At 44.5% G+C, this 17,733-nt stretch overlaps 1 protein-coding gene across 1 annotated transcript in view; it reads left to right on the forward strand.

Annotated features, from left to right (window-relative positions):
- The window catches only part of LOC111963126 (tyrosine-protein kinase receptor-like), a 68,208-nt gene that overhangs the window by 19,408 nt on the left and 31,067 nt on the right, over positions 1-17,733 (forward strand). Inside the window, exons 2-6 of the mRNA XM_023986361.1 lie at positions 10,309-10,398; positions 12,724-12,873; positions 13,132-13,360; positions 15,742-15,881; positions 15,973-16,113. Of these exons, the coding sequence (XP_023842129.1) occupies positions 10,309-10,398; positions 12,724-12,873; positions 13,132-13,360; positions 15,742-15,881; positions 15,973-16,113 (750 nt within the window). The remainder of the gene's footprint in view (positions 1-10,308; positions 10,399-12,723; positions 12,874-13,131; positions 13,361-15,741; positions 15,882-15,972; positions 16,114-17,733) is intronic.

Below are 17,733 nucleotides of genomic sequence, written 5' to 3' on the forward strand. Positions count from 1 at the left end.
ACACAGTTTCCCATGCTTGTTCAATGAACCACAAACAATGAATGAACATGCACCTGTGGAACGGTCATTAAGACACTAACAGCTTACAGACAGTAGTCAATTAAGGTCACAGTTATAAAAACTTAGGACACTAAAGAGGCCTTTCTACGGACTCTGAAAAACAGTAAAAAAAGATACCCAGGGTTCCTGCTCATCTGCGTGAACGTGCCTTAGGCATGCTGCAACGAGGCATGAGGACTGCAGATGTGGCCAGGGCAATAAATTGCAATGTTCGTACTGTGAGACGCCTAAGCCAGTGCTACAGGGAGACAGGACGGGCAGCTGATCGCTATCGCAGTGGCAGACCACGTATAACAACACCTGCACAGGATCGGTACATCCGAACATCACACCTGCGGGACAGGTACAGGATGGCAACAACAACTGCCCGAGTTAGACCAGGAACACACAAACCCTCCATCAGTGCTCAGACTGTCCACAATAGGTTGAGAGAGGCTGGACTGAGGGCTTGAGGGCCTGTTGTAAGGCAGGTCCTYACCAGACATCACCGGCAACAATGTCGCCTATGGGCACAAACCCACCATCGCTGGGCCAGACAGGACTGGCATAAAGTGCTCTTCMCTGACGAGTCGCGGTTTTGTCTCACCAGGGGTGATGGTCGGATTCGCGTTTCTCGCCCAAGGAATGAGCGTTACACCRAGGCCTGTACTTTGGAGCGGGATCGATTTGGAGGTGGAGGGTCCGTCATGGTCTGTGGCAGTGTGTCACAGCATCATCGGACTGAGCTTGTTGTCATTGCAGGCAATCTCAACACTGTGCGTTACAGGGAAGACATCCTCGCTCCACATCATGTGGTACCCTTCCTGCTGGCACATCCTGACATGACCCTCCAGCATGACAATGCCACCAGCCATACTGCTCGTTCTGTGCGTGATTTCCTGCAAGACAGGAATGTCAGTGTTCTGCCATGGCCAGCGAAGAGCCCGGATCTCAATCCCATTGAGCACGTATGGAACCTGTTGGATCGGAGGGTGAGGGCTAGGGCCATTCCCCCCAGAAATGTCTGGGAACTTGCAGGTGCCTTGGTAGAAGAGTGGGTAATGCACTGCAGTACTTAATACAGCTGGTGGCCACACCAGATAGTGACTGTTACTTTTGATTTTGATCCCCTTGTTCATGGACATATTTTTCCATTTATGTTAGTCACATGTCTGTGGAACTTGTTCAGTTTATGTCTCAGTTGTTGAATCTTGTTATGTTCATACAATATTTACACATGTTAAGTTTTCTGAAAAAAAAACACAGTTGACAGTGGAGAGGACGTTTCTTTTTTGCTGAGTTTATGTGCCCTTTGTTCACCATGGTGCTGACGATTATTGTTACAATGTCCGTTGGTGCGTGTGAGTACCTGTGTTGTGTGTTTTAGGCTTTCGTGCCCTTGTGGATTGCGTAGATGATTACAGGTCTTGTCCCGTGAGATAATCATTGTACCCGTGTGTATTTACTTTATGGTACTCCTCGCTCTTTTGTTTGGTTTCAACCCTGTGTTTTGTATAGTGTTTGTTTGGTCTTTGTCCCCGTGCCTTTACACGGCCACCATAATTTGGCTAAATAAAAAAAGACTATTACGTATTCCTGCGTCTGTCTCCCGATCCTTCATGCCAACGTGACAGAATAATCGACCATTAAGGGAGACAGCAGGAATGGCCCGTACAACGATGCTGCGACGGGGGTACTGTCACGGATCCCTCTGGAACTTTCATTGCGCACACCTGGCCCCTATTCCCACTGATTGTTATTTGTATATATGTGCCCTTTGTTCACCATGGTGCTGTCGATTATTGCCGAACACCTGAGCTGGACAGGAAGGGGAGCCAAAGCAAAGGCTGGTGTGACATCCCGATTGAGAGAGCGATCCGGGATGTCCCACGCCAGAAACCAGCACCGCTCTTCGGGACCGTACCCCTCCCAGTCGACTAAGTCCTGGAGAAGCCCCCCACAACGCCATGAGCCAGCAGACTGCGGACGGAGTACGTCTCGACGTCCAAGGGAGGTGCATCGTGGGGTCCAGCAAGAGACAAGGGACCAGCTGCCACCGTCCTGAGGAGAGATACATGAAATTAAGTGAGATACGGTAATTGACGAAGAGCTGTAATCTGTACGTCACCTCAATGACTCTCCTCAGGACTTTGAACGGCCCCACAAACCACGGGCTTGGCTTCCGGGCTGCGTCTTCTGCCAGAGGATGATGCACTGGAGGCGGGTGTGCGCGGTGTTCCATACCTCCTCGGCGCACTGGAACCAATCGTCCACCGCAGGAACCTTGATCTGATAGCCTAGAACACACTGAAAGGGTGTGAGGTTAGTGGAGGAGTGACGGAGTGAGTTTTGTGCGTATTCTGCCCAAGGCAGAAATGCAGCCCACTCCCCTGGCCGGTCCTGACAGTAACTACGAAGGTACCTACCCAGTTCCTGATATACCCTTTCCCCCTGCCCATTTGATTGGGGATGGTACCCTTAGGCGAGGCTGACCATGACCCCCCAGTCGTTCCATGAAAGCCTTCCAGACACTGGAGGTGAACTGAGGACCACGGTCAGACACGATGTCCTCCGGGATCCCGTAGTGCTGGAAGACGTGAGAGAAGAGAGTTTCCTCGGTCTGCAGAGCCGTAGGGAGACCAGACAGGCTTTGGAAAACCGGTCCACAACGACCAGGATGGTGGTGTTCCCCTCTGAGGGGGGAAGGTCTGTGACAAAGTCCACGGAGAGATGGGACCAGGGTCATTGTGGAACTGGCAGCGGGTGGAGTTTTCCATAGGGGAGGTGTCTAGGTGTATTGCTCTATGTGCAGGTCGAGCAGGAAGAGACTTAAACCCGGACGTCCCAGGCCAAGGTGGGCCACTAGTACTTGGTGGAGAGCCAGTCGATAGTATTGGCCTTACCCAGGTGCCCCAAAAGGCCTGGTGTGCCCAAGGGAGGAACGTCCGCACAATCGAACGGCATGTAAGAATACGCCCGCGCCAGGTGGCAGGTGACGGCGCCTGTCACAGTGCTCACAGGTGTCCGTGTCCTACATTTCCACACGACAAGGAGCCCACAATGCAAACCAGAGGGAATATTCTCCCTCCGATCGCTCTGTTCTTTTTGGCCCAACCCGGACAATGCACTGGCCTTAAACCTCTAACGAGTTCACAAACCCGGATCGGGATCCCCAATCAAAAAAAGCTACTAGTCATAGCCAGCCTAACCACAAGGGGATATCATAAATAAAAGTGTTCATATCCACAAGTCCAAGACACCAATGAAATACACATCGTTGTGAAATCCAGCCTCATTTTCTATGTTTTTAAAATGTTTACAGGGAAGCACCATAATGTATTTCTATAGCTATACCACCCATAGCAAAAGACACAAACCTTTTTTCTTTCACCATATTTTTTTCCTGCATAGAGCTATCACAAATCGACCAAAATAAAAGATATAAAATAGTCACTAACCAAAGAAACAACTTCAACAGATGACAGTTCTGAATAACATATTTATTTATAGCATATGATGTTTTTTTTAGAAAAATGGTGCATATTTCAGGTATAAATCACAGTTCTACATTGCAGCTGCAATCTGAAATAGCGCCGACAGCAAGCCAGAAATAATTACAAGGACCACGAAATTACCATAAATACTCATCATAAAACATTTCTGAAAAATATATGTTGATACAGCAAATGAAAGACAAACATCATGTGAATCCAGCCAAAATTCCGATTTTAAGTGTTTTACCAGTCGAAAACCAATATAGCATTATATAGCTTACCACATAGCCAGAAACACAAGCCATTTCCAGCAGAAAGGTTAGCGATCTAACAAACCAGCAAAAGATAATATAATTTTTGACTAACCTTCTATAACTGTCGAGTCAGATTGAACAGTCCCTTAACCATCATATTACACAATGCATTATCCGGTTGTGTTCAAATGTGCATATGTAGCGGCCAAAATCTGGTTAAAATGGTTAGTAGCCAAACTTCAAGCAATCTTTCCGCGCCATCTGGAGAGCCCTGAATCTAATTCAATAAACATCAATAAACTGAACTAAAAATAACAGGTTGGAACCAGCAACATGAAAACACATTAATTCTTAATGCACGCTGGTAGATTTTTAAAATACCTTTACTGAACACATTACAGCGATGCGTTAAAAGCCGAGACCGCACCGAAATTAATGGCGGAATAGTAGTTTTTACATTTTTTCAAACAGACAACGAAATTAAATCAAATAGTTCTACTTTTTGATGAGCTTCCCATCAGAATCTTGGGCAATGTCCCTGTCCAATAATCGTAGCTCGAGCTGAGATAATGATTCTTCAACCGTGTAATTAGCAGCAAACATAGCTATGTGGCCCAAACATGCCCAACTCTTCAAAACGCGGACAAAGAAAATTCGAAAATCGCAATATACTCATATAAACTGAATAACTCGGTTTAAAATAACACGTATGATGTTTCTAACACCTATATCGAATAAAATCAGAGCCGGATATATCTAACGCCGATAACGTGAGCTTCTCAGAATGCCATCCTGAGGTCTGTCTTGCGTCATGGCGAACGATGAAAAGGGTGCACCCCTCGTGCCAAGCCTATTTATACTGCCTCAGATCTACCTAGCAACCCACTCCAATTCTCAACGCTTGCTACATCTAGAAATACGCATGCAGGCTGTCGACCAATAGAATAATTGCAAATTATTTAACTGACCCAGGAACAGAGTTCCCAATTTCAGATTTCTCACTTCCTGACAGGAAGATTGCTCCAACTCGAGTTGTGTTTTACTCACAGATATAATTCAAACGGTTTTAGAAACTAGAGAGTGTTTTCTATCCAATAGTAATAATAATATGCATATTGTACGAGCAAGAATTGAGTACGAGGCAGTTTAATTTGGGAACAAATTTTTTACAAAGTCGAAATGGCCCCCCCTATTGACAAGAAGTTTTAATGTTCTTTGATCCCAACCGGTAGGAGAGGGTAAAGTCAAACCTGGCAAAGAATAGGGCCCACCTGGCCTGACGCGGGTTCAGCCTCTTCGCTGCTCGAATGTACTTCAAGTTCTTCTGGTCCTTCCAGACAAAGAATGGGTGTTTAGCACCCTCCAGCCAGTGCCGCCATGTGTTCAGCGCCTTCTTGACGGCCTACAACTCACGAWCCCCCACGTCGTAAATCCGCTCTGCGGGAGACAGCTTCCGTGAGTAGAAGGCTCATGGATGGAGTTTAGGTGGCGATTCAGTGCGTTGGGAGAGAACAGCCCCAACTCCAACCTCGGAGGCGTCCACCTCCACGATGAAGGGCAGAGACGGGTCAGGATGAGCCAGAATAGGTGCGTTAGTAAAACGTTCCTCGAGCGCATGGAAGGCTTCGTTGGCCTCCCTAGTCCAGCACAGCTGTCGAGGACCTCCCTTCAGGAGGGAGGTGAGAGGGGCCACCACTGTGCTGAAACCTCTAATGAAGCTCTAATGAAGCTCCTGAAATAGTTAGCAAAATCAAGGAAACGCTGCAMTGCCTTGATGTTGGATGGAACAGGCCAGGACCGTACTGCACTGACCCTCTGCTCTTCCATCTCTACTCCCGCAGTGGATATCCGATAGCCCAGGAAAGAGATCCCCTGCTGAAAGAAAAAGCACTTCTCCGCCTTGGCGTACAGGTGATGCCCTCTCAGCCTCTCCAAAAMGGACCTGACATGAGAGACTTGTTGCTCGCGTGTAGTGGAGTACAACAAGATTTCGTCTATGTACACCACTACCCAGCGACCCAACATGTCTCTAAACACCTTGTTAATGAATGATTGAACCACTGAGGGTGCATTTGTCAGGCTGTAGGGCATTACCCTGTATTCGTAGTGCCCGGTGCTGGTGCGGAAGGCGGTCTTCCATTCATACCCCTCTCTTATGTGCACCAGGTTGTAGGCACTGTGTCAATCCAATCTAGTAAAGTACTTAGCACCGTGCATCTGTTCGATCACAGTGGGTATGAGAGGCAGGGGATAACTGAATTTAACAGTTGCTTTACTCAGTGTCCGGTAATCGATACAGGGGTGKAGACCTCCGTCCTTCTTCACACAAAAGAAGTTGGAGGCGGCCAGAGAGGTGGACGGATGAATGAATCCTTGGGCCAGCGCCTCCTGGACATAGGCCTCCATGGCTTCGGTCTTTGAATGCGAGAGAGGGTAGATGTGCCCCCGGGGGAGGTTAGAACCAGACASTAGGTCGATAGTGCAGTCCCATGGGCAATCTGGGGGCAAGCACGTGGTACGAGTCTTTGAAAATGGCACCTGTAGGTCCCGGTACTCCATCGGGATAGGGACGTGGGTGGTTTCCACGGAGGCGGCACAGATTGACACAGAGACCCCTCCCCTGAAACCTAAAACTGCAGGGTGTGCAGGAGAGTTTAAGGTGGTTGTGAGTAACTGTGAGGGAAATGGGAATGGCGCACCAGTCCTGTTTCTATGGKACGGTTGTCTAGGGCAAGGACTGGGATAGGAGTTGAAAAGGGACTAGAGGAATGCGTAATGATAAGGCCATTGACCGGTCTAGGAAATTGCCTGCAGCACCTGAGTCCACTAGGGCAGGACTCAGTGGGGGGCCAGGATAGTCAGGGAAGGTGACAGGGAGAAGGACGGGCTGGGTAGACAGAGAGGAGCAAGGCACGTCCACSCCTACCTGTGAAGGTGCAGGAGTGCTCCTCTGCCTGTCGCTTAATCACCTGGTTCTCCTTCTGGGACAGGTGTTCCAGGGGTCGTCCGAATCCCCGCAGTAGGAGCAGAGACCCTGTTGACGTTGCTGTTGGCGTTCCTCAGGGGGAAGGTGCGTCGTGCCCACCTCCATGGGCTCAGTCTCGCTGGAGGTTCCTGGGAGAGACCCGAACCCCCGGGATGGACGGCGAAGGGCATGCAGGAGATTATCCAGGCGGATGGTCATGGCGATGAGCTGGTCCAGCGTGAGGTCCTCAACGCAACAGGCCAGCTCGGTCTGGATGTCCGCCTGTAGCCCGCTGCGGAAAACCGTCAACAGGTCCTGGTCGKTCCCGCTAGTGGACGCAGCCACCGTCCGGAAATCCAGAACGTACTCCGACGCTGTCCTGTACCCCTGGCGTATACGGAGGAGACGCTCACCTCCCTCTCGGCCCTCTGTAGGGTGGTTGAAGACGGCACAGAAGCGCTCATAGGACTGCACATCTGGTCCGTCCCTCTCCCAGACGATGTGCGCCCACTCCAGAGCCCGGCCTGTCAGCACCAAGATCACCAAGGCCACTTTGTCCCTCTCGGAGGCCACTCCGGCATGACGGGCCAGGTGGAGGTCACACTGCAGGAGAAACCCCCTACAATGAGCTTGGGTGCCGTCAAACCCCTCCRGGAGGGGCAGGTGGACGTTGCTCATTGGACTTGGTGATGGTGGTGGGGTGGCTGGAACGACCGCGGGGAGCTGGGAAGGTGGTGGTGTAGCCTGCAGTTGGCGTACAGCCCGAAGCACCTCGTCCATGGCAGTCCCGAGGCGCTCCAGGCACCAGTCATGGTGGTGGAGCTTTGCTCCTACAGCCGAGAGGTCGGGATGTCCTGCTGCGTCCTGTTTTCTTGGGTCAGGTATTCTGTCACTGGTGTAGAGAGGAGTAGGCAGGAGGCAGTCGCAGGTTTAGAACTACTGAATTTATTTAAGCACCATAGATCAAAGTGGGATGAAACCCAAACGTTGTTGTGCTCAAAATATATGTTCATATACAAAAAGGCACAGGGCGAACCCAAAGTGCAAAATATAAAGTACTCGGGAAATAGTAGGAGAGATTCCTCTCAGGAAAACAAGTAACATTTACAATGACCGAMGAAGACAAATGGCAGAGGSAGTATATATACAGTGATAGATTGGGGAYTGGAACCAGGTGTGTGTAATGATGACGAGACAAGTCCGGGGTTGATGAGTGAAGGGCGTTTGCCAGCAGTAGGTTCGGCAGCAGCTARACGGCCSTCGACGCCTAACGCTTGAGCTGGACAGGAGGGGGAGCCAAAGCGAAGGCTGGTGTGACAAACGGCAAATAAGGCATCTAATGGCATCTAAGCTGAGAAAATATGTTGGTGTTTGCAGGGAAACATCTGTTTTTATACAATATTAAAAACGTCATCTTACCCAATATAGTTACAGCCTACTTCATTTAGTGAGCTGCTTTTTTATAATTCAATTTCACAAGCATGGCCATGTCTCGTATGTTTTTCTTCAGCATCTGGCAACATACAGACTGTCTATTGTCATGTGAGCTTTTCATACAGGCGTAAATCTTTAGAATGACGCGATACTAGTATTGGCTTATTTTTATTGTCTCTTTTGTCCAGTCTTGTGAGGTTGAGTTATGCTGACCCCCAGTGAAAACCCCTATTCCTGTTAGTGTGTGTTGATCCTAATTGGACCGTGGGGTGTGTCACATGATTTGTCCATTAACCCCCAGGGCTCTGATTGTTGGCGTTGTGTCCTGTTTCCAGCCCTCTACTCCATTGAGCTAAAACTGTCATGTCCAGTTTATTTTTGTGTGACTTTGTAGTTAAAATTCGCCAATCTTTGTTTTGAATTGGGCTTGTTGTCTATAATTAATCTGTTTATACACATTTGATTTGTTTCAATCACTTCGGCTGAGTTCCTGTTTGGCGAGTCAGAGACGTAAAGCGTGTCGGTAGCCTGGAGCCTYGAGTCAGAGGGATCAGGAAACTTGAGTAGGGCTTTATTCAGGTCTTTGTGTTAGAATTCTTAAGCCTCTAAGGGTTTACTGTAATGGTGCTGATGTTGCACCATGTTCAGAAATAACATGGTGCATTTATAATAGAGTGTTTGGGAGAGGAGTGTTTTCTGTGGGCTGTGTATGAGGCAACTCTAATGTTGTTTGCATAGATATTCTTGCTGGTATTCTGATTCTGCTGCCTCTCACTCTGTGGAACTACTGTAATGTAGGCCTACTCTATGTACCTTGGTAAAACAGAGCTCTCACACTTGCAATATTCTCTGCTGCCTGATCTTGTTTATGGCCCTTCTGTGAATAGTTTATTTATATATTTTTTCTTTTTAACACATTCTGAATACCTAGCTGCCTTGAGATCCCGGATTACCTTGTATGCTTCCTGTGGTAGAAGATTAAAMGGCATTTAAATATGGTTTCCAGAATTCGTTTTTCCAAGTGTTTTATTTTAATGTAAATCTCACTGACCAGGATGTATAAATTCAAGCCTGATCCCCTCCACCCTCATTTAACTGAGTAAGTGTGGACAAGCCGTAGCCAAAGGGATTACTTGATCATTAAGTTCAGCTGATGTTATTGAAATCTAAGGACAGACAGATTCAGGGAGGAGGCATTCCTAACTAATACGATTAAGATGCATATCTTAATGTCCYGTCCTCTATAAACAAGTGGAGGTTTTATTGCCAAGATTAAAACCGTCCCGAAGACAGGGGTTGTGTTTAATCAAAAGTGGTGATAATAATGTAGATAGCAATGCGAGGACTCAGTATACTGTATGGCAATCCAGAGAGAAGGTTCTGAGCTGTTCTGTAATGGTTACCTTGTATTGAACTTATTGTCCTGGTTTTTCATGAGAGCTAAATTGGGCTATTAAAAAAATGGGTTCTATAAAAATGACTTATTTCAAAACAGAGCTTAATGTAATAATACTAATAGTTGATCTACTTTGATACTACTATCCAAAGCAATGTGTGCCCATTTCAAACATGGCAAAGGAGTTTTTAATAACCCTTTTTGGTTATTGTGTAGAACTCAAGCCATGTTGTTAACAGATTGTTAACTTAAGCCCATGTAAACAAAAACAGATGTATTCTCAAGTAATGTTAGGTAATTGCGCTCAAGTCATAATACTATACTGTACCGCTTAAGTGTTGTATTTACAACCTGTTAATAATGCCTTATAAATGTTATGAACCTCGTGTTATTACAGTACAAACTCACCTTTTACAAACATCTTGTTCATATGCGTAGGCGACAACAACTCGTTGTGAACTCAAATAGTTCCTTCCCAAGGTTATATGACAAGCAATCTTCTGTGGCCTTCAGATTCATTATTGAAAGTGTAGAACAACAAAAACATCAAGCATTTGGCCACATTCATCTGCTACATTATATTCAACATGTCAGAGTGCAATTTATATGTAAAGGCCTCGTCAGAGAACACTTGAGTAAGCCACCTATCCTCTGGTGTCGGGACACACAGTCCATAACAGCAATCATCTAACCACTTGTTTCTCTCTCTCTCTTTCTCTCTCTCAGTTAGCAGCTCCAGCCATGCTTTGTTGGACAAGTCCCTGGAGGAGAACTTCATGTTCCCCCATCGCTTGAGGTCTGAGGACGAGAGCCAAAGTAAGACTATTCACTTAGACAGCAAGCTGTTTGTCATTAGCAGACCAGGAGAAGAATTCATTATTGACTTATTGACATTATTGACACAGTTACATAGAATACTCTCCCCTGTTGYTAGTGAAATATTCAAAGTGTGTATGGAACCCAACTTATTAAGTGTCATTAATGGTCATGTGTGTCAGGGACATTAAGGGTGTATGTCGTTATTCATTGTTTTGCCTTATAGGGCTGCCGTTTCTCTTAGGTAGTAAGTAGTATGTGTGGTCTGCAGAGAGTGAATTAAACCATTGAAAGCACTAATCTAATACAGTGTTTGTCACAGCTTTTACAACATTGTAATGTGTTCATTTTGATTTGCGACATCTTTAACTATAAAATGTGACACAGTCTGAAGTCAAAAGCATTTGTGTTGTCAGTCTTGGTTGTTCATTAAATGAAGACCCTCTTGAAATGTAGTTTAACACAAAAAGCCTCATCTGCCTTGTTTATTCATGACAAAAGCATGCTTGTATTTATAGTAACCCATCAAACTGCATGCAATAAAAAATAATGTATTACATTTTCCACCACCAATAGCTACCCAGACTATCTGCATTGACCCTTTTCGCAATACCTCTTTGACTCAAAAATGATCACATATGCTGCTGCTACTGTTATCTATCATATTATCTATCCTGTTACCTAGTCACTTATATGTACATATTGTCACGGTTTCTTCTGTGGACGAAGGAGAGGACCAAAGCGCAGCATAGCCAATGTTCATCATGTTTAATGAAGACCATAAACTTGAACACTACAAAATACATAAACAACAAAACATGAAAACCAAACAGTCCTTTCTGGTGCAGAGACACAAAGACAGAAAACACCACCCACAAAACCCAACACAAAACAGGCTACCTAAATATGGTTCCCAATCAGAGACAATGACTAACACCTGCCTCTGATTGAGAACCATATCAGGCCAAACATAGAAACGTGAAAACTAGACACACAACATAGAATGCTCACTCAGCTCACGTCCTGACCAACACTAAAACAAAGAAAACACAAATGAACTATGGTCAGAACGTGACACATATCTACCACAATTACCTCGTACCCCTCCACATCGACTCTGTACTGGTACCCCGTGTATATAGCCAGGTTATCGTTACTCATTGTGTATTTATTCCTCATCTTGTTTTATCTCTGCATTGTTGGGAAGGGCCTGTATATAAGCATTCCACTGTTAGTCTACACCTATTGTTTACAAAGCATGTGACAAATACAATTTTATTTGGATATTATATTTGAATATTTGGATATTTTATTTGATATTTAATGATGGCCTTTTGTTAAGGCTCAGAGATGCTTTATAAAAAGTTTTCAATATCACACTAAATAGACATTTTCTACTGAATATGCTGTATCTGGTTTGGTATCTGCTGTTCTTGGAGGTAGGCAGAGTTGTCTGTTTATTGCCATTATCGGAGTCTGGTAAATGTGCTCTCAGATAATGCATGTCAGAGAGCTCYTTTGGTATGAGTGGAAAATGTCTCTGACCCCTGTGAGGCTACCACTTATATGGATCACTCTGCATTGCTTGTCTGAATGTGTTCAGCATTACAGTAGAAACAGTAATGCCCACAAACTGTGGTAACTGTACCGAGGACCCGTCAGCAATCATGAGATTATCACTACAATTCTATGCTGTCGTTGAAGATGAAGTCTATACTGTAGCTAATTTACTGTAACCATAATGATTTCAAATGATAATTGCCCTGAGATTTGGTTAACTTCTGCTAATTTCACCCATGGGCATTTGGAGTTTCTTCTTCTCATGTAAGGAACTGTTGGTGGAGTGGAGTACACAGTTAAAGAGTTGTGGCGCAGTGGTCTAAGGCACTGCATCTCAGTGCTAGASKTGTCACTACAGACCCTGGATYGATCCCTGGTTTGATCCTGGGCTGTATCACAACTGGCCGTGATTGGGAGTCCCATAGGGCAATTTGTTCTTAACTGACTTGCCTAGTAAAATGTAAAAAATCTCATCATACTTCTGAAGCAAGATGCCATGTTGGCCTAAATTGGCATTGGATAAGGATAATTATTTCCATGGGTTGTGTCTCCATTTCATTCATTTGTATAAATACTGTCAACTCATTTGATTACAAATCTATTTCAGATGTAGTTTCCCTCTTGAACTCCATGTTGACGTTGATGAATACAGTACAATGTAAATGGTATCATACAGTTACAGTGGCCAGTGTTGAGCAAGAATGTGTGTCAGGTCCATAGAGTCAGTCTCAGACCTAATGAAACTCTTTATCCTCACTCCTGCAGTTACCTCCTGTGATTTTGAATCGCCTTGCTCCTGGAGCTTCTCCAATCACAGCATCAGATATGATTGGAGGGTCACATCACCACAGCAACACAGATCCAGCACACAGGCCATGAGACCGGTCAGCGACCATTCGGAGGGGAGCTCTGACGGTAAGGGAGGAAGCACAGTCACAAATTGTGTTTTTCACTCACACTTTTAATGTGGTACTCCTTTTATCTCACTGAGAGCATGGTGTAGTATACTGTATTCAGAGAGACATAATGGAGTCATTAGATAGATGGTGTTGAGTGCTGGGAAAACAGGCAAGAGAGAAGGGGCACATTTTTTAAATGTTGTTTCGCTCTCTATAATCAAATGTTGTTTTTTTTACTTCTGGGAAATGATTGTCTGGTTCCCTCCCTTTCTAGGTCACTTCCTGCTTTTGAGTGCCTCTGCTGCCTCCAGGGCATCTGGAAAGTGTGAATACCACGTCACTAGTCCAGTGGTCTACAGTAGTGGTCCACTGTGCCATCTGCAGCTGGCCCGCTTTGAGTCAGGGCCCACCGCTGGAAATCTCTCAGTCTTAGTGAAACCAGTCGACTCAGCATCTGTCATCAGCACAACAGCTCTCAGTGGCAGAGCCCAAGATGGCACCAGGTCAGCAAGGCCTTATGATTAGATTTTATGCTCATGTTTAGCCTCTTATGTTTCAATTGTATGCTTGTTCACTTGAACATTCCACACAACTTTTCAACAATTTCTATTTTGTATGCTTACAGTAGTAGCATTTGCTGTACTAGCTCTACACTGCATCCATGTGTAACTCACTTACGGTACTCTACAATGTATCTTGAGTACGTTCTTAGTGATGAAATCTGGCGGTGAACTCAGAATCCTATACACATCCACCTAATACAGTAGTGAAAGAAAGGGGCCAGCATTGCATTGAAACAATGCTAGTAACTATAAGGTACTCAGTCTGTTGATGGATTGAAGTGGTTGTTTTAAGAAATACATGGATCATTCTGCTATAATGCACTGAAGTGCAGGTTCTTGGGATGCCTAGAGGGACTTGACATACAATAAGCTTTAAGTATGGCATGGAAATACCACTACATCCCTTGACATGGAGAGAGATCATCTTTGTGTAACTATTGTTGGGCAAATGTCCTTAATATTGATCTAATGTTGGGCACAGGCATTCTGGGACCAGATAAAAGCATTTTGTTTCCAAATGCAGACCCTGAAAATGAATTTGGACATAATTGGCCTAGACAGTAGCGTGGAGGGATGGGCTGTGGCTATGCAACAAGGTTATACCCTGGCATCTTTATTTGGAGAGTAATGGAGTGCTTGTCCATTATGAAAAAGGTTTTAACTCACAGACTGTAAGATGGTGAGTACTGGGGATGACAGGTCACCTTAATCTCCACTGAAAGCAAGACATACTGTATAAACAGGGGTGGAAATATAGAAGAAACAGATGGAATGAATGAATAAATGAATGWAAGCTTTCAGCTTGACAAGTTGTTTTTTCACAGAATGTACAGTACTGTATGATGTTCAGCACTCACCCACCGTAATGTGCAGACACATTTGTACCTATTAGCTGAGGTAGTAATAGAAGTGGGCTTTTAAGAGCATCTCATTTAATATTCTTGAATAAAGGCACACCTATCGTGAGAATTCTTTTTTTAATTAGGGTTTAAACTTGGATTTGAAAGACGATGTAAACATTCCATTTAGCTCCCCCCAAAAAATGGGTTTGGGGGTCTCCTCTCCTAACGTGAGCTAGCTAGTCTATAAATATCCATTGGTGTGGTGTTATGCTGCTAGGTTCTCTGACAGGTTTGAGAATTACTGGATTTCCAAATGAAAGTGGTTTACGATGCTATGCGCGGGGGGGGGGGGGCTCAGGGAACCTCTCCTAGCTCCTGTGCTGTCATTGAGTTGAGCTCAGGGAACCTCACGTGGATGGATGGTTGTTGTATGGTACTGCAGGAGCAGAGACAGCATAGAGCCAATATGAACAGTGTACTTACTATATTTTGTCAAGAAAGACTGGAATCTAGACAGTTTGAATTGAATTTTATTTGGGCAAGATATACAAAAATATGTGCAATGTGTCGCCAGAGGATAGCACATTATTAATTAAAACACTTGTTTCTAAAGTGGTCCTTGATGTAAAAACATACGGAACATGCAAGGATTAGACAAAATGACAAACAAAGACATTACATTCATATTGACATCCCAATGGCACTATAGATTGCACTTAAAAATAGTTAAATGAGCAGATGTTGAGATGGTGGACATAATATGTTATGTTATGCTGACTTCAGTTGAGAGGGAAATGTATAAACCTAAATCTAAAATGTCATAATATAATCTTTAAGTAGAATATAAAGTGTAGTATAATGGTTCCTTGGGTATGAAGATGTAACACACTTCTCCCATAAAAGTAAAGTTGTTTGATGACCAGAGACTGTTTGTGACATAGACAAGGCTGCTTAGACATTTATTTGAACAGAAAGTCCTTTCAAGATGTTGCTGCCCAGACAAACATGCCACAACCTCGCGCACACACACACACACACACACACACACACACACACACACACACACACACACACACACACACACACACACACACACACACACACACACACACACACACACCACACACACACACACACACACACACACACACACACACACACACACACACACACACACACACACACACACACACACACACAAACAAACAAACACACCACACACACGTTTTGTTCTTCTATCGTCGTGGGACCTAACTCCTAACTCCTAACCATTAAAACCCCTTACCCTTACCCTAATTCTATCCCTATGCCTTAAAATAGCCTTTGTCCTCATGAAGATGTGGGAAATGTCCCCACAAGGGAGAATGTTCCTTGTTTTACTATCCTTGTGGGGACTTTTGGGGATTTTATGTCCCCACAAGCGTAGAAGAGCCAATCCACACACACATGCACAGTTAACCCTSTCTTTGCTTGGAACAGGGCCCAGTGGGAGGTGCTGGAGACGGTGATTGGAGAGGTGGATGAGCCCTTCCAGGTGACCCTGCTCTACTCCACTTGCCTGGGGAAGGATAGGGGGACTCTGGCCCTCGACTCCCTGGAGCTCATAGACTGTGGCATGGGTAAATTCTGAATTACATCTCCGAACGTTAATAGAAACATAAAAATGCTATGATATTTTGGAAACTAAATGTGAACTCTTTCTTGTTCCAGGTCACCATGAATTACAGCTGGGCACAGACTGTGACGAGATCACTTCTTTCCACTGTGACCTAGGAGGCTGCATTGACAAGACTAGAGTATGTGACTTCCACAGTGACTGCCCCCTAGGGGAGGATGAGGGATTTATCTGTGGTGAGTCTAAGGCCTTAAAGGGATACTGCGAGATTCTGGCAATTAAGCAGTTTTTCTACTTTTTCTACCCAGAGTCAGATGAAAAGTAGAAAAATGTCTTGATTGCCAGWATCTCGCAGTATCCCTAAGAGCAGCTTCAACAGTGCAACAACGTCACATGACATTACTGACGTTGAATTCAGGGTCCAGATTTTTCATGGTCATCGTGTGTCTAGGACAAATTCTGGGCCCTATGTATGTGTACCTTGCATCTGATCTTTCCAAGAAAGATGTTGTCGAATATGTGTATATATTTGATCCAAACATCATACTTTGAGAAATCTGAATAAGTTTTGTAACATTCTGAATTTTCAAATAGGCCTTCACCATAATTCATTGCCAGCTTTGATTTTTTTTTAAACCTCACCAAAACAATGTTTTTTTCAAAGTAAATCTTATAACGTAGTGATCAGATTATGTTTGAAACAGCTAAGCCTAAAGGAAAAAGAGTTTCAGCATCTTAAATCACATCGTTTTTGGTTGGGTATTCTCATTGGATTAATTTAATGCAATTAGAAGTGACGAGAGTGATGTGACAAGCCACAAAGACAGAGTGTGGTACTACTGGCAGGGTGCATGCCACCTGCATTAACTGTATTAAAGTTTAAGGCCATGATGAATTGTTAATCCTTTCACTGGAGGCAGTGAATTAGCCAACAGTAAGTGCTCTCCTTCTCTCTACTGTGTTCATCAGTCAGTTCCTTCTCTCTAAGTGTAACAACCACTAGATGGGCATTGCATTAAGAGACAGAAATGTGCCAAAAGAGTCCTTCCACTAAGGCTAATATCTTTCTGTGGACCATTCTCTGTGGGTTTAATACATGTACTGTTTCTCCAAGACACCACTTGGAACTGAAATACCATTATTAAACTGGCATTTGAATGTACATGCTCGTTTAAATGGCAGCTTTGTGAATGTATACAAAGGGAAATGATTAGTTAGTGACAACATGAAGGTAGCAATCAACGCTTGCAGCCCTTGCATCAATGYTCACATCAACACCATTAGTCATAAAAGCCCTCTTAACACTCAATCAGAACACATTCAATGCAAAGAATGGTTCAGACATGGAGAATACAACTTGTACCTCCAGTAGGTAATTAAGAGGCTATTCTCATTGACAAACATTTAAGGAGAGACAGCGTGACAAGATTTCGATTGATATAATATGTACATCAGTGGAGGCTGCTGAGGGGAGGACGGCTCATAATAATGCCTGKAATGGAGTATATGGAATGGTATCAAACATGTGGTTTATACTATTTCATTGACTCCATTCCAGCCATTACTCTGAGCCGTCCTCCCCTCAACAGCCTCCACTGATGTACATAAACKTTTCAATGTACGTTACAGCCTTGCCTTTCTTTTCGTTGTGGCTGGCAATGTGACGTTCTTGTTCTGCAGCTCCAAATTTACCGTAAATATTAGTATCGCAGTAGCCACTGGTACTGACTAGCCTGTAAGCTTGCAAGCTATTCAACAATGCAAGCAACTTTTCCTCTAAAACATATTAGCTAGCTATATTCTTGAATATTGCAGCTAAACCATAGTACACTCTTGAATAATGCAACAATTCCCAA

The sequence above is a fragment of the Salvelinus sp. IW2-2015 genome, linkage group LG4q.2, assembly GCF_002910315.2.
Source record: "Salvelinus sp. IW2-2015 linkage group LG4q.2, ASM291031v2, whole genome shotgun sequence".
NCBI lineage: Eukaryota > Metazoa > Chordata > Actinopteri > Salmoniformes > Salmonidae > Salvelinus > Salvelinus sp. IW2-2015.